Here is a 24547-nt window from a genome sequence, read left to right as displayed (position 1 = left end):
CCTAAACTTGGGCCCAGTGGTGTGGGCTGTACAAGTTGCGTGATGGTTTAAGCTCTACTAAACACTATTGCCTGTTTCCTTGGCCCAGCATTGGGCGAAGCACATTCATGTGTATTCTCATGTCCTCACAAATGAGGGGAGATCAGGTCACCCCCTCCAGGCACCATAACTGGCAAGTGGCCACACAGAGACCTTAGCCCAGGCAAGTCTGATTCTAGAAACTTCAAGTGGTGGATTTGGCCTACAAACCAGGTTTTAAATTAAGGCCCTTATGCCCAGGTCCTTACAGCTAGGTCCTAAGGAGGCCAAAGGAAGGCAGGGGCTTCTGAAGGGCGGGGAGGGGGGAGAAGCAGAGGAAGGCAGGGGCACAGCTATAAATAGGAAGCAGCCGAGCTTCACCAAAGGCTACACCCACTGATAAGCTCAGCCAGCTGGCAAGTGGGTATGTGTGGGGCAGGGGTGGGGACGCCAAGGAAGGGAAAAGCTGAGTGTCCACCCAGCACACGCACCTGTGAACATTAATGGAGGGATCTTACTGAGTCAACCATCAAACATTCCGCCTTCCCCAAACTGCTCCACTCCCAGGCCCCGGGCGGAGGAAGACTGTTCCATGCGCTGAGCTGGCTGGCTAGTCATTCCTGGGCTTTGAAGGCACACATCACACACTTGTCTATAAACAGTATTTTAATATTTGTATAAATAGACCACAGTATTACCAAAAAACTGCAAGAACAGAGCATGGAAAACACTTTCAAACCCGTGCACACTCCTGGCTGCACGTGACACTGGCTCCCACCTCTCCCCTGGGCCGGGGTCAAGTGCTCTGGGGAATGCTTGAAGGAAAGGAATACACCTCTGGGGCACGTTGAGGGGGGCGCTGAGCACAGCAGACTTGCGGCTCCGCACCCCTGAGGCTGACCTTGCTCTGTTACAAAAATAGTGCCAGTGTGTGGGTGGGTGGCTGGAGTCATGGCTATGCTGACGGGGACAGGAGCTGCTCAGTCCCAGGCGGCCCTGGCAGGGCTGTGCAGGCTGGTGGAGAGGGGCAGGCGAGCGGCATGCCGCTGCCCTATCTTTGCACGTGCCGGACAAAGGCCTGCACGAGCTGGATCAGAGGCTCCTGACTCTCAGAGCTGGCCTTGGAGACAGAGGTGGACTTGCCCTGAGGCGAGGGGAGGACACCAGCAGCAGGGGAGCTGGGGGCGCCCCTGCGGAAGTAGCGCGAGAGGCTGGAGAGCAGCGTGCTCTATGGGAGAGAAAAAGCAGGCTGATGAGGCCCAGCACCCCCCACCCTCGGGCGCTGCCCCCTCCAGGCAGGGCCCTGATCCCTCCATACCAACTCGGAGCTGAGCTCCTGCTTCATCCGCTGTTTGTCCCGGGGGTGCACAGCCGGGTCCCTAAGGTAGCGCATCGCCTGGGAGATGAGCAGGTAGAAGCAGTTCTCCATGGTAAACATCAGGAGGGACCTGGGACGGAGTAAGGTTGGCACTGTTGCAGACGGCCAAGCTGGCAGGTGCCAGGTAGGCTGCTGAGCCAAGAGCAGAGCCAGCCCCTGACTGCCCCAACCCCAGACAGAATTCCAGGAGAGCTTTCTTACTTCAGTGTTCTGGTCCCTTCCGCCTGTGTGCTTAGCCCCACAGCCAGGGTGAGGGGCTCCTTTTTCTTGTCCAGCTGGAGAAAGAGAAACAAGGGGTCAAAAAATCAGGTAACAGCGACAGCTCCGACTCACTGAGAGCTCCCTACCTGGCAGGTCCTGCACTAAGCAATTTTATTCGTTACCTCATTTAATCCTCACAGTTGTTCTCAACAGAGGTCATCTCTACCATAGTGCTTTTGTGAAAGAGAAACAGGCTCTTCACAAAAGAAAGGCTAGGTAATTGTATCCAAGGTCACGGTTGGTAAGGGGTGAACTGGAAGGAAGAGTTGGGTGGAGGGGGGCCAGACAGCGGCCAGCTTACCTCTCCGAGCATGTTTAGGGCCACGTTCACTGTGGCCAGAAGGGTCCCGAAGGAGGGAGCCACTTCAGAGTCAAAGGTGGGCGTAGTGAAGCTCAGGGCAAACAGGAAGTTGTATTCAGCAAGGTCCAAGGACTGCAAGGCAAGACAAGGGCATTCCAGGGCCAGCTAGGGCCCCAGGCAGCAGCCAAGCCTTCACGGCTCCCTGCAGGGAGGCTGGTGGCACAGCGCAGGTGGTGCTGGTACCTGGTCCAGCAGGATCTGGCAGACGTCGGGGGTGAAGTGGCGCAGGGCCGCCAAGGTCCTGCTGAGGATCTTCAGGAGGCCGTACTGCACCATGTGCAAGGCCCGCTGCTCCGAAGCCTCTGTGTCAGCAGTGGGCTGCTTGGAGGATGAGGGGCAGGAGGGGGCAGCTGCGGGAGGCCGCTGAGCTCGGGGGGCGACGGCTGAGGGGATGCCATCCCCATTTTTGTTCTGGAGGGGAGACAAGAAAGGGAGGTGGCGCACGGGAAGCAGGGCGCGCAGTCCAGGCAGGCGTGGCGGGCGGGGCTTTACCTGTAAGCAGTGCTGGAGCATCGCGCGGCTGTGCAGGAGGGAGGCGCAGGCCTGGCACAGGTAGCCCAGGTTTACCTGGGGCAGACACAGGAAGGATGAGGGCTTCCTTTGGCGGCAGCTTCTTGGACTCGCGAGCAGGTGCCCACGTTCACCCCCCCATGCTCTCCAGCTGAAACTCTTCCAACCGCTAAGTATGCTAACTGCACACTGTGGGTCAACTGATGCCTGCACAGCTTCCCGGGACCTGACTCAAGGCCTGGCACAGCAAGTCCTCAGGAAACAAATGGGGAGGGTATTTCCCCATCTTACAGAAGAAGATAAAGGCTTCGAGAGAGGGGACGTGACCTGGCTAAGGTCACACTCCAGCAGAGACAGACGCCTGTGTTCCTTCCCTGCCCAGTTGTCTGCTGGTTCCCAGCTCCAGGCCTGTTCCTGAGAGAAGCAGACCAAGACCTGAACGATAAAGCCCAGGCTTTTACCCTTCATGGCTGCCCTATGCTGAGGAGGGAACATTTAGCTCCAGAGGGAGCAACGTGAAACCAAACGTGGTGCTCCGAGCAAAAAGCCCACGTTCCAAGGACGGGCTGCAAATTCACTGGAGGTGCCCGAGAGAGCAGCCAGCGCGCTGTCCCCAAGCACTTCCCCAGACCCCTCCAGGACACTGCGTCTGAGGCCCCACCTGGACATCCCGCATGAGCTGAGGCAGGTGGAAGTGCCACTCCTTCATGAAGGTGGAGAGCTGCAGAATGAAGCCCACGGTGTGGTCCGCCTCCTCCAGGCACGCCAGACTCTGTACCGTCCTCACGGCGTTGAGGCACTGGGGGCAGAGAAGGCAAGGATGGGGTGATGCAGGGACCCGACACGCCTGCAGGGAGGATAGGTTCTGGGCCCACCAACACAGATGGCGGTACAGTAGGGATTTGGCGTTACGACTAAGATGTTCGGTCGGAGCTGATCCCCTCACGCAGCAGAGCAGCTGCACAGGTTGGCCAGTCAGCCGGCAGCCCTTAGAGCACCTCAGAAATGGAGGCCCCGAGCCCACTCAGCTACCAAGCCTCCAGCCTCGAATGGCCCAGGCCCCCTGCTAGGATGCTGGCAGCCCCTCACCTGTAAGGTCCGCTCCTGGTGAACACCCACGAAGTCCAGGGCCTCGGTCAGGAAGTTGTAGCGCAGAGTTTTGAGGAGCCGCTCCATCAAGGACATGGACAGGCGGTAGACCCCCGGCCACGAGGGGGCATCCAGGGACTTCCGAGAGGTGCTAGGTGTCTAAGACAACCGGCAGACAAAATCAGGACATGGGGCTGGGAACCCGGCTGACCGGAACAGCAGGGCCTCCAGCAGCACAGCAGCTAAGGCAGGCTGGCTGCTGGGAGGAGGAGCCTCCTGGAATGGGCGTGGTCTCGCCTGGGGACCAGCAGGACCACAAGGGAAGAGCATTAGGCAGATACAAGAAGCCTGGGTTCTAGACTCGGGTCTGCCACTAACTAGCTGTGTGCGCTTCTCTTACTGGACGTCATGAGAGGAGAGGGGGCGAGAGCAGGGGCGGGGTGGGGATTCCGTACCATCCATGTAGTACACCAGCCACTAAAGAGCAACTTCTGGGCCAAGTGGGCCGGGGGCGCCCTTTTCCAGTGGAGGTGCAGTCTGACAGGCCCCCGGCACTCACCTGCACCGTCCCATTGCTGCTGAGCTGGTACACACTCAGGAGGGGCAAGCAAACGCTCTGGGTGACGCCGGCTCCAGCCACTGCTGTGGCTCCCTGGGTGGCACAGACATGGAATGAGATGGAACCTCGCCGTGCAGACGCCCACCTGCGGCAGGTGGAGCTCTCAGGCTAGACCAGAGCGTCTGGAAGAATCGCAGGCAGTGCCAGAACCTGCCCAGCACAAATGAGGAGGCTCCTTCCTGCCCTGGGCTTGCCGCCTACCTGCTGGGTGCGAGCCAGGGTGAGGAGTAGGTGCAATGCTGCCTCGGTGAAATGCAGGTTCTGCTTCAGGCGGAGGCTCACCTCCAGGGTGGTGAAGAGGGTCGGTAGGATGGGGAGCCTGCGGGTCACCTGCAGCCATGAGTCACCATCCTCATCCACCTCACACAGCTCCTTGGCCAGGTGCAACCCGAGGACACACACCTGCGGGGCCCAGGGGCAAAGATGGATATGAGGGAAGGAAGCGGAGCAGGAGACGGAGACCAGCCAGCCCTGCGCCTGGCTGCCCGAGGCCTCCCTTGGTGTGTCTCTCTCTCTCTCTCTCTCTCTCTCTCTCTCTCTCTCTCTCTCTCACACACACACACACACACACACACACACACAAGTGAGCTGGACCAGACCAGAACCGGGGTCTCACAGGCCTGCTCTGCCTCCCAGACCACCTCCGGCAGGGACCGGCAACTCCATCCACACTCCTGAGCCCCCGACAGGACTACCTTTGACTCTTCCCTTCTCCATCCCCCAAACTGCCATCAGCGGCATCAGTGCTGCTTCCGGTCCCACATCTGGTCGCTCCCCCGGACTCTGTCACCGCGTGCCGTCAGGGTGCACTAGGCAGTCACCTCCTAAGCTGCGCCTCTCCATCCTCCCTGGATCCTCCCTAATCAATTCTTTATACCAGTGGCTTTTCAGACATTTCTGACCACGTCCCACAGGAATAAGCACCTTCACACTGTGCCCCAGTATAGACCTACTTTCATTGAACAGTACCCACCCTCACGTGTGATAAAGCACGCAGACATTTTAATACTTTATTCTATTTCATTTTTGAAAAACGCTGGTTGTAACCAAATGAGCTCATCTCAAGACCGAGTAACAGGTCATGACTCACAGTTTGAAAAGCACCGTTCTATACTGCATGCAGAGAGACCTTTCTAATGCACAAATCTGGTCATTTCTCTCCCTGCTTAAAAGCCTTAAATCGTTTCCTAGGACCCCAATCAAAAACCCTGACAAGGCTGCCCACACTCTAGCCCCGGGCTCTCCAGACCTCACTGCACCTTTGCTCACACCAGCCTGCTTCAGGTCACTGCGGAAAGGGCGTTTTCTCGTGAGTCACTAGATTAGGTGAGAACCCCACGTTGGACGTTCCCTGGTATCTCTCCCCTGCAGGACTGGCCACATGGCATTCCAGTGCTTCTTTGAAATTGTCTGATGTTACTAACTTTCTCCACGAGGCTGTGAACTCTCTTGGTTACTAAGCAGCCCCAGGGCCTGGCACACAGCAGGCAGGCAGGCAGCTGCTGTTTGCTGGATGCAGGTGGAAGCACAGACGCTTCCCAGGGCACGCCCTCACCCCATCACGCTGGTCCTTGTGCCGGGGCCGTGAGCAGTCGTCGGTCTCCATGCTGTCCTTGTCCTCTGTGGCACTGCCTGATGCCAGACTGTGGCGGGTCTGGTCGAAGAGCGCAATCACCTCTTCTTGGAGGGTTTCACAGACGTTCAGCACCAGCTGCGAGTACTGGGGGATGTCACTCACTGCAGAGCAGAGGGCACAAGGTCATAGTCACCAGGCCACCTCTCACTGCACACCAGGGTTTGCTTCCCAAGCAGGCAGCTGGGAACACAGCATGGTGCCAAGAGGCAAAGTCTCTACCCCTGGGAGGGGAGGACAAACAAGTGGGAAGAAAAGGAGTTTTCCTAAAGACCAGAGTTCTAAGGCGGAGAACTCCACCCCCACGTGGGGAGTGTGGGGCTCTGGCTGCCAGCAGAGGCGGGGCCGCTTTCCTACCCCGCCCACCAGCCCCGGCCCCACCCCGCTCCCGCTCTCACCTCTCATCTCCTTCATCTGCAGTGCGGTGATGAAAGCAGAAAACACCTTGGCCTTGGTCTTCTCCATGAGGTGCTGGTCTGCCTGCAGCACGCCCTCCAGGATCTCTGTCAAGGGTCCGAGGATCTCATCCACAGGACCTAACTCTCTAGAAATAACATGGAGTGGAGAGGGAGGGGAGAACACAGCTCACAGAAAGGCCACAACGTGCCACTGTGCCATCTCGGGATGCCCACCGGACAGTCGGCCGAGCATGCTGTTTGCTCCACCAGTCCTGCTCCATGATGGAAAGCTAGCCCACCTCACACCCATTTTTCTCCCCTTCAGGAAGGCAAAGGGTCAGGAAAGAGGATCGAGCGGGCCCCACTGAGGCAGCCCGGCCACAGGCCGCCTCTCCTGGCACGGCACTCACCTCTTCCACTGCCGCAGGAGGATAACCAGCAGAGTACACAGCATGGAGCCCAGGCGGAGGCAGGTCCCTGAGGCCGAGACTAGGAGCTAAGGTAGGACAGCAGACCAGTTAGCAGTCAGACTTCCCGAGCTGGTACAGCCACAAGGATGCCGGCTCTATGCACAGGGCACCTTTCGTCTCATGCCTTTGTTTCCCAGCAGTGAGCTAACAGGGTGGGACACAGGGAGAGGCCTGGGGCTGGCACAGCAGCAGCAGACCTCTGCCTGCCCAGTGCAGCCTCAGGCATCCCGGGCTGACTGAGCCCTATGGCCTGACCACTTGTGCAACCGCAGACTACTGAGCTACTTGATTTCAGAAACCTTCTCCCGAGGAGCATGAAATCTCCCAGACACACTTACTAACGCTTTGGTCCCATCAAGCACATCGAGAAAGAGCTGGCGACGCACTGCAGAGTCGGTCAGGTGCATTATCTCTGCCTGCAAAGGAACAGAAAAGAATGCCAGTGAGAAAATTTCTCAGACATCAGAAGCCGAGAAACGTGAGCTCCTGTCAGGCAATTCGTCATTGGTAAGTCACTGTCTCCCTGATTACAAAGGGGCTTGAGGGCCCTGCTATTTCTTTGTTTCTTTTTCTTAGATATGGTCAAAATCAAGTCCAAGTTCACCTGCTTCTCCTGATGACGCCCTTCCTTTGCTTAGGCCCTTCAAAGGCTTCCCAGGACACTGGAAATACAAACTCCTCAACAAGGCCTGGCGGCCCATAGGACCTGCTCCAAATGATTTTGGTATGACACTCTATGGTAGCCCTACTGGCCCTACTATGCCCTGCGGTGCTCTCTATGGTAGCCCTACTGGCCTCCTTCCTCCTCCTTGAACAAACCAAGTTCTTTTCCACTTCTGGACGCTTGCACTCTTGCTTCCAGGCTCTGCACCTGGGAGACACCTTCACATATTCAGGTCTCAGTTTGGACATCACCTCCTCAGAAAGGGCCTCCCTGACTACTCCTGTCCTACTTTAGCATTTGCTACCATAGCATCCTGATTATTTCCTTCATAGTGAATTACCACAATCAGAAACCATATTTATTTCTTTGTGAGTTTGTTGACAATTTGCCTCCCTCTCTATGAGATCAAAGACCTGACCTGCCTTGTTCACTGCTATAGCCCTGGTGCCTGGCACATGGTAAGGATTCCATTAATATCCGTTAAAGGAATGAATGAATGATCAATATCCTGGACTTCCTAGGAGGGTTGGTTAGATTTTCAAGAACAATTCAGGAACTACTGCCTAGCTAGGGCCTAAAAGGCAGGTGATACCCAGATTATTCCCGGGAGAAATCAATCGTCCCCAAAGATGCCTGAGCCTTTGGTGTGTCCGCATTCTCGGGGCTCTATAATTGCTGCGCCACAGCAAAGCTCCAGGACCACGGCAGTCTGGCCCAAGGGGACGAGTCACAGAAGATGTAAGAGTATGCTTGGAACAAGAGGCATCCATCAAGCTGACATTATTAATGAGATCAAGATATTAATCTGGATTCCCCAGGGTAGAACAATTTCAACACCAAGTCCTTACTACACAGCATGATGGTGTGAAGTCACACAAAAAACGCCTAGAAAAAAATACAAACTCCTCTCAAATGTTAGCGCTCTCTAAAAGCCAACTCTCAGTAGACACACAGTGTGGTGCTAATGGCCTCTGTTCTTTTTCTAAGACCAGGAAATGCAGTTTCTAGAACAAGTGAAAACAAACTGCTCTCTAGAGAGGGTGCTGCAGCAGCTGTTACAGCTACCTGCTGACTAGTCAACAAATATGTACCTAGTGTCCACAGGGTACACGGCGCGAGAAGGCTGTACTACATGTGCACGAGACGCAGATGAAGGGAGGAGCCCCGGGACTTATCCAAGGCTGTTAAGCTACAGGAGGCTTTTAGGAACGTCTGAAGGGATTTCGATTTACTTCTCTGCACTTTACTTAAGGATCTCCTGTTGGACCCGCACCCTCAAATACCCCAGGTTAGCCCCCATCTTTTGACACAGAACCTATTACATTTTTGAAGCTCTCAGGAAAAAACCCTGATTCATGCTTCATCCCAAGGCGCTGTCTCTGATAGGTACCCCAGCACACTGTTGCTAGGAAACCAAAATGAAAACTCGCCCCAGGAGGTTCTTACATGACTGGTGGCGATGATGAGAAGCATCCTCCAGGCGGAGACCAGCATCTGATATTCTACCACGGAGGTGCAGCTGCTGCCCTCTGTGTCGGCCGTGTGGACTGCCAAGGACTTGACATACCCTGACCAGTAGGCAAATCGTTTCTCACGGGAAAATTTCTTAAGTGTATCTTTTAATGACTGGTCTAGTGAGCCCCTAGGGTGACAAGAAAAAACAAAACCTACCGTTAGGGTGAAAGCAGATGGGAATGTGATGGGCACAGACCCTTGCTGAGGCAGAGAAAGCAACCTCACATAGGCTTAAAGGCAGACGGCTCCGATCTCTCCAAAGTGGGGGGCTCAGACTTCTTGCACAACATAATGGGTTAGGCTGACGCCTTTTCCAGGACTCCTCCTCCATGAAATCCCAAGCACATGGAGTTTGCTTCACAATAACTCTTTCTGACAATCATAAATGCCATCAATGGACTGGCCAGTGACTCAGCTCAGTGGCCCTCCATAAATGGCCCCAAACCAGCTCTCTCCTCTGCCTTGGTTCGCACAGCCACAGACCCAGTGGTAGGCCACCGTGGCCTCTCCCTCCCCCACACACTTAAGTAAAATCTCAAAAAGGGAAAGGACTCACTTAACTACGTAGTATATCTCCAAGCAGATTATCTTCATGATTAGGGCACAGGTCTCCAGGATGCTGGGCTGTGGAGGGGGAGAGCAGAGCAGACAGCGATCATGAGGAGAACCTCTTCCCTGGTGTCCCCGCAGAAAGGGACCCGACACTCAGGAAATAAGAAAGCACATTCCCTATCAAATGTGAGTGGGCACCTGACTTGCAAGGGCAGAAGCGTCAGTTCCACATGTCTCTGAGTGTGTGGAGAAGACCACGGAGCCATCAACACAGAGCGTGACATGCCACTTTCCTTCCCAAAGCATCACAGGGAGAGGAAGCAAGCATTTCTCTGAGAAAGAAGTTTCGAGTGAAGACAGCATTCTGGTTGTTCAATGAGGGGAGGTACCGTTTTCTACAGCTACCTCCGTTTTCTACAGCTACCTTTCTATCAGTCTCACAGTCCAGCCTTTCCTCCCAAGGATTTCGGTCTCTGTCCCCCCTCCACCATGGCTTACCTCAGATGTTTCTGAGGGAGGAGAAAGGGTTCCAAACAGTGGACTGGTTAAATTCTCCCAAAACTTGGGTCTAAAAAGAAAATACATGTTGTAATCCACACTTTCTCTCACATGGTCCTTTCTCCCTTCTCCACCTCTCTTTGGTGGTTACTTCACCATAGTTTACCAGTCCCAATCCTGCCATGTGTCTCAAAGGCCACTTGCTCCTACAGAAATGTAAAGGGTTCCACAGATAAAAGTATGTTTTCCTCTTAAGAAACACAACTGTAGGTTGTAGAGTTGACCAATAAAAACTCTCATGGTTTACTCCACTGTTCATTTCCAGTAGCCCCCTAAAGAAGAGTGAGGAGGGAAAGGAGGCAAGACTCCCCTGGTTAGCCTTTTTGAAGTTCCTTCCCTTTGTGCAAACAGGGTCCAAGACAATAGGTTGTTTCATTTGGTTGCACGACTTGATCAAGCCACATTCATCTGAATCTACTGTTTCTCAAAACAATGGGCTGGGGTTGGCAGAAAGCACGGACACAAAAGGTGGGAACTGTACAGAGAACACATCTTTACCTAGGAGTAAAGATGACACCTGCTGGTGGCAGCATTAAAAAGAGAACAGCGGAGTGAAACCCGCGCTCGCCTACCTAGGCACTACTAAGCATTTTTGTGCAGATGCTCAGTGATCTGTCACAACAAACCTTGAGAAACTCCTGTAACCCCCACCTCACAGACAAGGACATGCGCTCTGGAGGAGTCGGACTTACTTGGTTCTGAGGACCAGCATGGCACTGTCCCGCCGGTCCTGCCACAGCGCATGCAGGAAGGCAATGGCTGCACGATGCAGAAGGGGCGGGCACCAGTAGCGGTCCTGCTGCTGGGAATCAATCAGGTCCAGCACCGCGTGGAGGCAGCTCCACACCCCAAGGCTGAATTCCTGCACAAGGGTCAGGCGAGAGTTCAGGGCCGTGGCCGCTGCCAGCAAGGGGACGAGCAGGGCCCAGCACCCACCTCCAACGGAGCCGTCTGCCAGCTTCATCCCCGGTGCAGGCTCACCTTGGAACCATCACTGCCATCCTTCACCTCCAGATTCAGAAACAGCTCGATGAGGCCTGGCTGAGTCTCTACTGCAACAGTGAGGAACTCCAGGATCATGACTTTGATGCGCATGTCCTCAATCTTGCTCTGCAGTCGAGTCAGGAAGGCGTCGCGAATGGCAGCCGCGTCATTGCCCAGGCAGGCGTACACTGACATTGGGGCCACCTGGTGGAGACCGGAACACAGGTTCAGAGCGCTACTTCCAGAAAAACCAAAGGGCTGCTGCAGGAGGGTGCTGGAGAACTCTCAGAAAACGGACAGAAAGGGAAAATCATCCAGACACACAGTTCTGGGTTAAAAGGGACATCACCCCAAAGTATATCACAAGGTGCCCAACAATTCACAGGAGAAACAATGATCAACATCATCGAAAGATGTGCAACCTCTCTCGTGGTTAAATATATGCAAAGTAAAAACCAAGATAATACTGATTTGTCTACTAGATTAGCAAAGATTCAAAACCTGATGAAGCCATTGTGGCAAAGATACAAGACTGTGTTAGGAGTATAAACCGTTACAATCCTTTTGGGAGGACAATTTGGAAATGTCTAATACAAATTTAAACGCTCACTGACATCTATCTCATTTTTAAGAACTATAAATAAAAGTTTACAGAGTTCTGCGGGTAACAATGTGCAGAACAGCACTGTTTATTAATGTCACAGTGAGAAAGCTAAGTCAGGACGCATCCTTTATATGGCGTGCCGTGCAAGCATTAGAGACAATGAAGTAGCTCCAACTGTGCCCGCACGGAAAGACCGCAAGACACAGTGTTAAATGAAGAAAGCGAGTCATAAAAACAGTATGGAGAGTGGAATTCTACTTTTGTAAAGAGCAAAAGCGCACAAACACCCTTTAATCTATAAGCATGGATAAAAAGAAATCTGGAGCAATGCATACCAACCTGCATATAGGGATCTCGAGGATATCATAGGCTACCTTAACTTTCTATGTAACATTTATCTGTAATGTTTAAATAAATATTTTTAAATGAGTATGTATGTCTGTTGCAATCAGGGGAAAAAAATCCCTCATAAAACAGTGTGTGTGTGTGTGTGTACACAGCTATGTCACTTTAAAAGTCAGAGAAGACCAAGTGAACTGCTTCTCTTAGGAGAAGGCAAGAGTGGTCCCAGGCAAAGTCAGTTTTCTGGGGCTTTGGTTTCTTAAGAGGGATCCTACCGTGGCCAGACGTTTCAGCAGCTGGATGGCAAGACGTGGCAAGGCAGGGTCGTGTTTGTGGTAGATATACTTGGCAAGAACAGCAATGAGGTTGTTCCCATGGGCACCTGAAGACGCACAGGAAGCAGTTAGATACCAAGTGTCCCTGATTCAAGTTCTTAAGACAGGCTGATGTCCAAAAGGCTCACAGATGTGAGGGGATGAGCCTCAAGTACTTGGAGGATCAGAGCAAATCCAGATGGCCACATCAGTTTCTTTTTTCAGTAGCCAAGAGGATAAGCAGGATTTGGGGGTTCATTAAGAGCAGAAATACATTCTGAAGAAAATAAAATAGGTAGTCTTTTACCAAATAGGTTAGAAAAAGACGTCACACTGAAGCACTGCACTGAAATGCAAAAATCATAAAAACCCCAAATGATACAGCTGGAATAGACCTTATCCAAAAACCTACCTGAAAATGAGGAAAATGGGTCCCAAAAAGATTAAATGAGTAGTTTCAGGTCAAAGAGTAGTAACAGTCAATACTTAAAACAAAAACTTCTCTCCATGTTTTACAGGACGTAATTTAATCTTCACTATAATCTTATGTGGTAGATACTACTATTATCCCCATTTTAGAGACAAGAAACATGAGGCAGAATTGTTCAATAATGCGCCCAAGGTCACACAGCTGATCATAGCCAAAATTTGAACCAAGGCCGTCTGACTTTGAACATGAGTCTTAACTATTATTCTGTCATCAGTAGGAAGCAGAAATGAAATATGATCCAGTCCTCCTGTTTCTAGGTCCAGGATGGAAGCTGGTGATTATCCCCAAATTTCCTTATGGAGTTAATCAGAAAATACTGCCGACGTCTATAAACACAGCCTGACGTATAGACTTATAGCAGAAACGTTGCTGAATGGAAGAGAAATACATACCATGTTGTGTGAGAGCCTGCTCCAGGGGAGACACCACATTAGAAGGAGGTTTCAGCCGAATGACATTGTTGGTGACGGAGAATGCAAGTTTCACTGTCTTGATCAGCAGCTGGCCCTGCCCCTGGCCCTCCGCCTCATCACTAGGATGCCAAACAGAAACCAAAGTTGATTCAGATGGCATCATGTCATTCCTAACATATGTGCTCTCATGAATTAGATTCCAACAATCATCCCAGAGTTCAACAGCTCCTGTCAGAGGTTCCAAACTAGGAGAGAGGAGGGGTCATCAACTCCCTTTGCTATGTGCCAGTCTATGCAGCACCACGAGGTGACATAAAGGCTACGTTCTAGGAGGAAAAAGGTTCTCTTTAAAAAGCTACTGCGAGCTCATTTAAACTGGAGCTCTTAGAACACGGAGCCACAATAAAGATACAGGGGTAAGGTGGAGAGGGAGTCCTACCTGCGGGGCTGAGCAGCCATCACCATGTCGATGGTGTCCACGCCGATGCCCATGATATTGATAACTGTCTGTCCGGCTTCTGTGTAGGCCAGGCTGCAGATGCAGAGAGACTGCAGGCTGGGGGTGTGGCTGGAAGACAGATGCATTCTGAGTCACCAGGGAGCCGCCAAGCTTACTACTGGAAAGAAAAGGCATTGCCCAAACCTAACCAACTGGACATGAGTGACACAGATCAGCTCTCTTTGCCAGATGAAAGCACTCTGGTCACTTTCCTTAAATAGACATGATGTTAAAGATCATCCTGAGAAACGATTTAAATGTCCATCAGTTAATGGATATGTTTACTGAAATGAATTGTGATTAATCCACACAATGGAATGCATGGAACCATTAAAGCGAGACATCTATATGTAGTGGCACGGGAATAGTTACAGAGCAATTAGCAAGCAGAAGAAAAAACCTAGAAGAATACACACTAAATTGTTAATAGTCATCGCTGGAAAACAGGTTTACAAAGGGCATTTTGCACTGACTATTTTCCAATGAATATACATAACTTTTGTAAAGATCATAAAAAATGGTGTGGTGTGTGTGTGTGTGTGTGTGTGTGTGTGTGTGTAACAATCTCATTGGGGACAATCTCATCCCTACTTCATTTGTTCTTCTCCACAGGGAGAAAGGAGAAACAGTCTAATGAAAAGCAAACTAAAAAAACAAGTAAATAAATAAATAAAATGAAAATTGAAAAAAAAGAAAGCAAATCAACCTCCAGAGTACTGAGCTGTGGGCTCAGCCTCTGAAGGATGGCATGGCTCTGCGGCAGAAGCCCACGTCTTCTCTTGGCCAGTGGCAGCATCCCACAATACCAGGCTCTAGCAATGGGGGTCCTCATACCTGCCGTGCAGGTCTGTCTCATGGCACAGGTTCAATATCGCATGAATCAGCTCCAGGATCAGGCAACCTGGACTCCAGAAAAAGACACAGGAGTGATGGGGCCTTGTGTGATGACCCTTATCCCAGGAAAGGGAGAGAGAGTTCTCCCGGGAGCCGGAAATCCCTCAGACCTTCGCTGTCCCAGCTTTCCTTACCTATCTGTTCTCTCACACCATGGGAGTTGTAACGCCACTTGTGGTAGCTGGGAAGCATCTCCTTCAGCACAAACATGACACAGGGCACCAGCCCTTGGCTCTGGGTACTACCAAGCTGCCCCTACAAGAAGCCAAGCTGTCAGGGCTATGCCATTTGAGGAAAAGTCAGTTGGTTACTAGAAGTTGAACTTCAAAACCATAGGTCCAAAGGAAATCTGGGCAAATCTGAGTCACTAGTGAAAAAAAAACACACATCAGAACACTCTAGTTCCACTGAGTCCAAGTTGTGTGGGTTCCTTTAGAATGAAGGACTAAAAAGATAGCGACACTGTCAAAAGGCACCTTCATGAGGGAGAGGGATAAAGGCTAAGTCTAGTCAGAAGGGAGGCGCCTTAAACACCAAGGCTACAGGTAGACTGCCAATGAGGGAGAATGCGTTTCATTGTCGTCATCACCAGGCACTCTTCTTATCTTTTTAAGCATTCATCGATTGATTCCTGCAGGCAGGAAATGTACCATGTGCTTTTCACATGTGGCCTCCATAGGGTAGAGACCACTGATCGTTCCTATTTTACAGAGGTTCTGTACTTGCCCAAGGTCATGTAGCTAGTAAGTGGTCAACCTGAGATATAAACCTGATTCTGTCTGATTCTAAAATCCATGCTACACCAGTATTTTTCAAACTGAGTTGTGATCCATTATTACTGAACTGTGAGATCAGCTGATTAGAAAATGTTGCAGTGCGCCTTGTGCAGTCATAGTGTCGAACGGTGAAACTCTGCTTCAGGAATATACATACACACATGGACACACCGGAATGTGATACAAAAGGTATGTATTACCTTGGGCTACAGTCAAGTTGCTTGACAGTCAGTGTATTATACCACACCGCTTCTAAGTGTTAAATAAATTAACACAGATAAAGCATCTACTATAGAACCTGGCACACAGTAAATACTCAGTACACACAAACTGCTATCACCATAACTTCAGGACAACTGTCCTGCTGGCAGACAAGATGACAGCAGTAGCAGCGGGCAGGGAAAGCATGTCAGATGATTCTACCTGAGCAGGTTTTACCTTGACAAGAGTGGTGATCAAGCGCAGAAAGGCAACAGTGACCCCATACTCGCCCTGGGGCTGTTCACTATTCATCAGGAGGTTTCCGTACCCTCCAGCATTCATGCCCTCCGCACTGGGAACGACAGAGGGGAAAATGACACGGTGATCACATTTCAAGAAACTGTGATCACAGAACATGCTTGTTATTGTCTAGGTCACTTGGGCACAAAATAGGAAAACTCTGCAAAGGAATTAATCAAATTTAGGCAATTTTATACCCAGGGTAAACACTAAGAACTTTTGTTGATATATAACCTCAAGAGGTTTAAAGTGAACAGTCAAATAAACACCAGAACCGTCACTGTCTTATACGCAAGAGCAGAAGAGAACACATAAGACGGAGCGCTGTGCGTTAACAACTGGTCAACCAGGAGAGCTCCAGTAGCCATGAAACAAGGACAAGTACAGTGACTCTGACTTAAGAAAGGGAAGCCCAGTATCTGGATCCACATGTCTGGATGCTTGAGGCTGGAAAGTTAATTCCTGAGTACCTAAGGTGGTTGGGGCTAGATGAGAAATCTCTCTCTCTCTCTCTCTGTCTCTCTCTCTGGCTTTAAACACTGAAGCATCAGCATTGGCCTAGAAGAGAACAGCCTCTGTGCCCCAAGTCCCAATGTCTCCTTTGCCTTGTCCTTACTCATCCGTCCTATTTCCGGTCAGAGGGCTTAACAGCCAAGGAGCAGAGAGAGTAAAGGAGCACAGAGAAGCTTCTTTAACGAAGCTAGCCTAACCTAAAACGTCTGATACTCCCAGGGAATACAGACCCGGCTCACCTAATCATCTGACTCATGTTGGAGACGTGGTGGGCCACAAACGGTAAAAATCCTGTGTGATGAAGGTCAGTCCAGACCTGAGTAGGAACAGAAGGAGTCAAATGCCCCGTGTGCTCAGGTATATACCGAGTGCAACATTTTCTGGCTGTTCAGAAGACAAGGTGGCTCACCTTTGCTGGGTTCCGGGCAGCCAGAACACTCAAGCAATTGACACAAGAAGCAATGACGTCCACAGGGGGGGAGATCACTGTCGTTAACCTGGTTGGAGAGCAGTGCACTGTACTCGGTAAAATGAATAACACGACTTGTCCCATTACAAATATTTTCCAGTTCTCTCTTCACAAGTTCCTCCTCTCAGCAGGGATGTTAAAACAGGAAAGCCGTCAGCTGGGCACAGATATCACACCAGGGCTCCCCACAGAGGAGCAGGTGTGGACTTGAACCTTGTGGGTGTGACCAGACACTTACCGCTGCAGCAGCATGTAGATGCGGGACGTGATGGGCAGGAGACAGTCTGCTATTGACAGATCTGTACTGATGACCTTATGGACCAGATCGATGATGGGTTTGACCCGCTGGCAGTGCTGAATCACATCTGAGGGGCAAAAGAGCCTGTGACCTCATGGGAAACAATTCCTTTAAGACCACTGAATAGTCCCTGAGACCCAGAGAAACAAATTACACTAATTGTCATCTGGATGGTTCTGAATTTTATTTTGAAATTCTCTGTCTATCCCCCCAAATCCTCTAAGCATGTCCATTTTTCTTCCCCTAGTGATATCTCGGAAGCTGACCTCACCTGCAGTGGAAACAACATGAAGGAGCATTTCAATCTCGCAGGTAAAGAGGGTCCAGCTGCTGTAGGAGTACTCCCAGCGCACCAGGTAAGCCCTGTCATCCGGCATGACCTGGCCCACAGTGCCCTGAGGTATGCGAAGGTTTGTTTGACCCCCTAAGGAAGGGAGGAAGAGAAATTAGTCTAACATCTGAGGACACAACAGGAAGAGGTGACTCTTATACCAGACACCAATATTTACTCACACAGAGATATACAGGCTCTCTTCCTAGTATCTAACACTGCGGCAGCCTTTTCTATTAAAAAGCAAAAAAAGAAAGGAAGGGAAGGAAGGAGGAAGAGAGGGAGGGAGGGAAGGAGGGAGGAAGGGAGAGAGGAAAGAAGAAAGGAAGGAAGAAAGAAAAAAAGAAAGAAAGGGAGAAAGAAAGAAAGAACACCCCCTCTCTTGTCATTTGGTAAAGTAAGTCTTTCCATGTGTCTGAAAAACAGCTGAGTGCAGAGAGGTTTCCCATTCAGACGATGACTACACGAAGATCGCCCTATGGGGCTGTATGTACCTAGGTCACTTACTGGGTAAGTCGGTGCTGATACCAGGGCTAGAAGAGTAAGGCTGTTCCTTCTACATTTTGCTCCTTGAGCCCCCAGAATAAACATGAGCTGACAAATACTAACTGGTCACCCTTACACACTGCTGGTAGAAAATAAATTGCTATAACTTTCTCCTACAATTTAGCACCATCTATTCAAAACTTTTTATTTTTAAAAGTTGTAGAATATACAGAATATAAAATTTACCATTTTAACCATTTTTAAGTATACAGCCCAGTGGAATTAAGTACATTCACATTGTTGTGCAACCATCCATCATCACCATCCATCTAAAGAACTTTCTTCATCTTGCAAAACTGAAACTCTGTCCATTAACCAGTGACTCCCTATTCTCCCATTTCCTCAGCCCCCATCAACCACCAATCTACTTTCTGTCTCTGAATTTGACTACTCTGGTACCTCATATGAGTGGAATCACACAGTATTTATCCTTTTGTGACTGTCTTATTCACTTAGCATGTCTTCTAATTCTCCCATGTTATATCATGTGTCAGAATTCCCTTTCTTTTTAAGGCTGAAGAATAATTCCACTGTGTGTGTGTGTGTGTGTGTGTGTGTGTGTGTGTGTGTGTGTGTACACATTTTGTTCATCTATTTCATGCATCGGTGGAGTGGACATGTATTTAAAATTTTTATTGTGTAGACACTTTTACCCAACAATCCCACTTTGGGGATTCTATGTACTGAAAGCACCAGTACATAAGGGTACCAAATGTAGCACTGTTTATAGTGGCAAAAACCTGACATGGCCTAAATATCCTTTATAAGGGGAAAGATGAAAAATTATGGAACATCAGAATAATTATGTAGTTACTAAAAAGAATGAGTCAGATCGATATGTAATCATAGCAGCTTGTAGAATGAATTTGTGAGAGTATACAGAACTATATAAAAAACACACATCAAACTCAACATTGATTATCTGATGGAGATGGGTCTGAAGAGAGAGTAACTTTTTAAAATGCTTCTCTGCGTTGTTTCCCTTGTTATAGTGAACATGCATTATTTTTTAAATAAAGAAATCTAATGATGTAAAAAAGTAAGAAACTGACTAATAATTTATCAACAAATCAACAAGCACAGTGGAGAGGAAATGGAATGACTTTAAAGGCACCTTGCATGAAATAATTAAAAACAGCAGTGAGCTCTAAGCAGATGAGGCCCAACAGGCCGGTGGGACAGAAGCTACTGGAACAGGGGCTCCTTATCTTACCAAGGGGGTAAAGGAGTTTGGGTGTTTGCCTCCGCCAGAGAGTTCCATCTTCGTGGGAAATCACGTCATGGGGCTTGTGCTTATAAAGTTCATTGTAGAAAGACATCTTATCCAAGAAACTATACACCTGCCAACATGCAGAAAAAAACTCAGCCACACATTAACCTAAGGGACATGAAATGGGCCCAACATCTGCCTTTCTGCTTTTAGCCAGACTGTGTACCATATGTGAAGACTCTCAAACCTCTGACAAACCCACCACTGTGCCTCTTCTTGGAACTGCCTCTGCACCCCTTGCCAAAATCTTCACCATTCTTTAACACCGCTCAAGATTCCCCCACTCCAGAGACAGTTGCCTCTCCTGAACACTATGGTCTTTACTACTCAAATGACATTTACTATATATCACCTAGCTTTATTAGTTACTTATTTCTTATCTCTATTCATCTCTGCCAATTAGAAATTAAGAAACTTTATATTTTGTCTTATTTGTACAGTATCTACAATAGGTACTTAATAAAAACTTTTTCATTTAATTTTATAGAATTCAGTCACTAACTTTGGCATTTTTCATTCAATTTCAGACTAATTCTTGTCATGGCAGTGGGACATCAATGTGGAAAGCAAATGGTTTCCTGAAAAACATTTCCCACTCTTTTTGGGCATCTAACTTAACCACCTACCTTTTTGGCAGTAGACTTCCCTGATACAAGGGCTCGCAGCAACTGCAGGAGTGGGGAGAGGAGGTGGGGGAACATTCCACACACACTGTCCAGAATGATTCCAAGACCAGAGGTTGGCTCCTATGGTGGAAGGGGAGAAGTCACTGACCTTCACATTATCTACAAATTAACAATCTCCGAATTGCCCAACAATCGTAAGAAAATCTATAATTAATCCTTTCGTTTAGGCAGCCTCCCTAATGATTTAAGACTTCCACATTTCCACTGGAAAAAGCCATCAACAACTGATTTGATCAGGACCTGAAAAAAGATTGCTACTACTGCCTGCAGTGACCTCTTCCCAGTCGCCCTCTCGTTAGGAAGACATTGTTCACTTTTGCATGACATGTTTCCACTAAAGTGAAAAGAACCCAACATGTCAGCATTAGCTACCCTACACAAGCAACAGATGCTGAATCTAAACATGATTTCATACCAGCTTCTCCCAGGAACACTGTGATTCTGTAAGACAGAATAGCATCTCAGGAAAAAGGACAAGATAGATATATAGGCAGATCCATCAGGACAAACTACAAGTATAGACTTATTTACCAGCTGGACCTAGAGGCTTGATGCTACTGGGAATGTTAAGACTAAGTACTGGTGAGAAACTGTTCTCTGCCAAATTCTTCCTCTAACCAGTCACAGTATACTCCAACAACTCATAAGACACTGTTACAACCCCCCAATAGCACCTTCAAGAGTTACAGCAATACTAGTGCTGAGACTTCCAGTGTGCAAACAGACTTGGTGGGTAGGACAGATAACACACCAGTTAACAATGTGGGCTACAGATTCAGGTCAGACAGAACTGGATCCCGATCCTGGCTGTCCATCTAGTGAGGTGACCTTGGGCAAGTCACCGCACGTTTCTAAGCATCACCTGTCCTCATAAGCAAAATGGTGATGATAATACTATCTACATAGATTTTTGTAAAGATTAAACGAGAAATAAACAGGAATGCTTAGTATAAGACATATCACAAAGTAAGTGCTTGATCAATTTTTTTGCTACAGAGAATACCATAGCATGACTCCCTCTGACATACTTACTGTTCCCCAGAATAGTTCTGGAAGAGAAGGATCTGCCAAGACTTCACATGCTGTGTCAATTACATCCTGTTGGGAGAAGAATATTTATTAGCACCCGCAGATGTTTAGGACAGATGCACTACAGAATAAAAAAATGAGGTTACAAAACAGTATCCATATTGTGATTCCATTTCTAGAGTATTATTATTTTTGATGTATGTATATATGCAGAAAATGTTTGGAAGGTAACACGTCAAAATGTTAACAGAGGTTATCCTATGTGGTGGGATTACAACTCTTTACCAGCACTTTCTGATTCTTGTACCATAAATATGTATCATTTCAAATATATGGTGATGGAAGGATAACTGACTCGGGGTGAACACACAATGGGATTTATAGATGATGCATTGCAGAATTGTACACCTGAAATCTATGTAACTTTACTAACGATTGTCACCCCAATAAACTTTAATTTAAAAAAAAATGTATCATTTGCATAATACAATATATGAAACTAACAGCAATAGGCAAATTGCTGAGGCATCTGGGTGTGTGTTTTATCAGCTCCAAAGCGGTACCTTAGGGCTATGATTGCAAAGCTGGGTAGCGTAGACAGCCTCACGAAACCAGACACTGACCTGCTGATTGCCCAGTGTGTGCAGCTCCAGTGAGGTCAGAACAAACGAAAGGAGTCCGTAGACACACATGCATGCGGTGCTGGTGGTGCACTGTAATGGCGAAGGAGTTGGTGAGTAGTTCTGAGCAACCCAGATTCAGCATAACCCTATCACATTAATACAGGCCCTGAGATCAAACGGGAAGGGAGTCCAAGGCTTCACCCTTTTCCTAATTTTGTCCCAAGATCAGAAAGACAAAGGGAGAAAAGAAAAAGCAGGAAGCACAAATATTGCAAGACAGTCAAGAATAAAATCAAGGGGCAGCCAGATGGCTCAGTTGGTTAGAGCGCAAGCTCTGAGCAACAGGGCTGCCGGTTCGATTCCCACATGGGCCAGTGAGCTGCGCCCTCTGCAACTAGAGTGAAGACAACGACCTGCCGCTGAGCTGCCGCTGAGCTCCCAGGAGGCCGGATGGCTCAGCTGGTTGGAGTACGTGCTCTCAGCAACAGGGCTGGCAGTTCGACTCCCGCATGGGATGGTGGGCTGCGCCCCCTGCAACTAAGATTGAACATGGCACCTTGAGCTGAGCTGCCACTGAGCTGCCAATGAGCAGCCGGATGGCTCAGTTAATTAGAGCGTGAGCTCGCAACAAGTTTGCCGGTTTGACTCCCAGATGGGATGGTGGGCTGCGCCCCCCCACGCAACTAGATTTAAAATAGCAACTGGACTTGGAGCTGAGCTGCGCCCTCCGCAACTAAGATTGAAAGGACAACAACTTGACTTGGAGCTGATGTGTCCTGGGAAACAACACACTGTTCCTCAATCAAGTCCTGTTTCCCTTCCCCAATAAAATCTTAAATAAATAAAAAAATAATAAAATCAAAAGGGAACCATTTTCAAAATGACTGAAATTTTCATGGGGAAGAAAACCACCTCCAGCCTACAGAAAGAATAGTCCCTATGTGTTGATATGAATGATGCAGCTGCCTGAACTGTCACCAAGATAAATCAACAAGTGCCGACAAATGGGGACAGTTGGCTGAGGTTTCATTTTAGCATGTCAAAACAAGCTGACTAAACGGTGCCATTCAAATTAAGCTCCAACACAACACTCAAGAGATTTTCTAATACATCCTGTTACAGCTGAATAAGCTCCCAAAGCAGGAGCATCTTCTAGGAGATATACTACACTGCGTAGTATACGCGTATACTACATTGACAAAGACTCAGACACAGTGGGTTCCAACCGTACCCACCATCAAGTGGCAATTATTGCTCCTGTGGGCAAAGTTCATCTGCTTGAGTCTCAATATCCTAATGTATAAAACAGGATGATGATCCACAGGGCAAAGAAGTGTTGTAAGGATGAACTATGCGACTGTACAGAAAATGCCGAGCAGTGTCTGGTCATAACGGGGGCTCTGTAAAGGTGAGTTACTACCTTACCATCTTTACCCATGTCACTATCACAATTATTATTACTATTACCCCGAGGCTTTAATGAGCTTCTGCCCTGCTCTTTGCCCATTCTCACGCTCAAACAACAATAGCCTGAGCCTCACATCATTTCCCCCACTGGCCAGTGAGCGAAGCAGTCGGGTCAAGTACTGAAATACGTTCAGCTGGATGGCCGTGCCACCTATCTTCCGGACAACACTGCTCGTCTCTTCTGGATTCAGGGTGTGACGGAGGAGAGCCCAGGCTAAAAGCACTGGAGCATGATGTGGAATGTCCCCAAAGGTCAACATCAAACGGTCCATATCCTAATGAGAGAAGAAAACAACAGCTGTGTCACTAAACAGAAAGGATCAAGAGCCCTCCACAGATTCTTCATCATGCTTCATTGTGTCTTCCATTTATCCACAGGGCCCCTCTCTCCCATTCTGGTATTTTACTCTTCCCAAACCCCCAGCCGCCTCACTAATAAACCCCTCAGGTTCTCCTCCCTTTACCCACAATTTTTTTCTTCTGATCCTAAGCAGTCTTAATCTAATATTATAAAATATATGTTCAAATGGAGACTCTTCAGAAAATTTCCCAATCCTTCTTAAACTTTCTCCGCTCTCTCCCCATTTTCTATCTTTCTAATCATCCCATATCAAAGTTCTTCCCTATTCTTCGTCTTTCACAGGCTCCATAAATGCAGACAACCCCCAAGGTTCTGTCCGTGGGCCTCTTTTGTCCTTATACCATGTCCCTGAGTGACTCTATTCATTCTTACAGATTCAACGATCAGATAACAAATCTGAGATTTCTTCCAGACACAATTAACTTCTTAACAACGTAGAATCTCAAATTCCACACGAGAAAATTTATGCAGCAGTATAGTTGAGTGGTTAAAAACATACTATAACTATAAAGGGTCTGCAAAAAGAAAAGAGGCTGCTCCAAGTTCACCTGACAAATAAGCCCGTCCTGGGCAAACTGGTGCAGTTCTCTTCTGTCATCCAAAGCACACTTATGCAAGGATTCAATATCCATGCCTTCCACCAAGATAAGGGCACTGAAGTAGCTGAAAAGAAAACGGCATCATGGTGTCATATATTCTATTATGAACCTCACTGAAGAATAAGGTAACACGTAAGACACTTCAATATCAAAAAAATTATTGAGTTTTTTTACATTGTATTTTCCATACTAAGTCTTCTAAATCCAGTATATATTTTACACTTCCAGCACATCTCAATTCGACCAGCTACATTTTAAGTGCTCGACAGTCATGTGGCTTGTGCTTACCAAAGCGCAGATCTGAAGGTTTCTAAAGCCACCAATTCCATCTGCCCCGATAAACGGTCTCACTGCTCAAGTGTAAATCTTCGTCCACAGAGGGAACAGGTCTCAAAATGTAAATCTATCCACTGCCATAAAATTCAAAGTCCACAGACTGATCTTAAAGTTGGGCAGGGAACGCATCTGCCTTGTTTAGCCTGCCTGGTCTTAGCATTTGCAAAGGGCCTGGC

At 48.7% G+C, this 24547-nt stretch overlaps 1 protein-coding gene across 1 annotated transcript in view; it reads right to left on the bottom strand.

Annotated features, from left to right (window-relative positions):
* Positions 1-668: 668 nt before the first annotated feature.
* NUP188 (nucleoporin 188) overlaps positions 669-24547 on the bottom strand; it is a 45601-nt gene continuing 21722 nt past the window's right edge. The window contains exons 10-44 of the mRNA XM_081065257.1: positions 23985-24099; positions 23150-23350; positions 21609-21698; positions 20989-21054; positions 19897-20016; positions 19214-19340; positions 17395-17547; positions 17064-17190; positions 16766-16853; positions 16596-16672; positions 15781-15895; positions 14701-14821; positions 14507-14573; positions 13613-13741; positions 13153-13292; positions 12232-12338; positions 11008-11214; positions 10719-10888; positions 9967-10036; positions 9473-9540; positions 8848-9043; positions 7076-7153; positions 6678-6763; positions 6268-6413; positions 5792-5973; positions 4438-4638; positions 4177-4269; positions 3618-3776; positions 3190-3327; positions 2511-2585; positions 2202-2429; positions 1959-2090; positions 1598-1671; positions 1337-1466; positions 669-1246 (exon numbers count right to left, since the gene is read on the bottom strand). Coding sequence (XP_080921383.1) covers positions 1070-1246; positions 1337-1466; positions 1598-1671; positions 1959-2090; positions 2202-2429; positions 2511-2585; positions 3190-3327; positions 3618-3776; positions 4177-4269; positions 4438-4638; positions 5792-5973; positions 6268-6413; positions 6678-6763; positions 7076-7153; positions 8848-9043; positions 9473-9540; positions 9967-10036; positions 10719-10888; positions 11008-11214; positions 12232-12338; positions 13153-13292; positions 13613-13741; positions 14507-14573; positions 14701-14821; positions 15781-15895; positions 16596-16672; positions 16766-16853; positions 17064-17190; positions 17395-17547; positions 19214-19340; positions 19897-20016; positions 20989-21054; positions 21609-21698; positions 23150-23350; positions 23985-24099 — 4453 coding nt within the window. The 3' untranslated portion in view covers positions 669-1069. The remainder of the gene's footprint in view (positions 1247-1336; positions 1467-1597; positions 1672-1958; positions 2091-2201; positions 2430-2510; positions 2586-3189; positions 3328-3617; positions 3777-4176; positions 4270-4437; positions 4639-5791; positions 5974-6267; positions 6414-6677; positions 6764-7075; positions 7154-8847; positions 9044-9472; positions 9541-9966; positions 10037-10718; positions 10889-11007; positions 11215-12231; positions 12339-13152; positions 13293-13612; positions 13742-14506; positions 14574-14700; positions 14822-15780; positions 15896-16595; positions 16673-16765; positions 16854-17063; positions 17191-17394; positions 17548-19213; positions 19341-19896; positions 20017-20988; positions 21055-21608; positions 21699-23149; positions 23351-23984; positions 24100-24547) is intronic.

Source organism: Rhinolophus hipposideros, assembly GCF_964194185.1.
Source record: "Rhinolophus hipposideros genome assembly, chromosome: 11".
Lineage (NCBI taxonomy): Eukaryota > Metazoa > Chordata > Mammalia > Chiroptera > Rhinolophidae > Rhinolophus > Rhinolophus hipposideros.
Note: the sequence above shows the minus strand (reverse complement) of the source record. Positions and strands in the feature narration are given on the sequence as shown.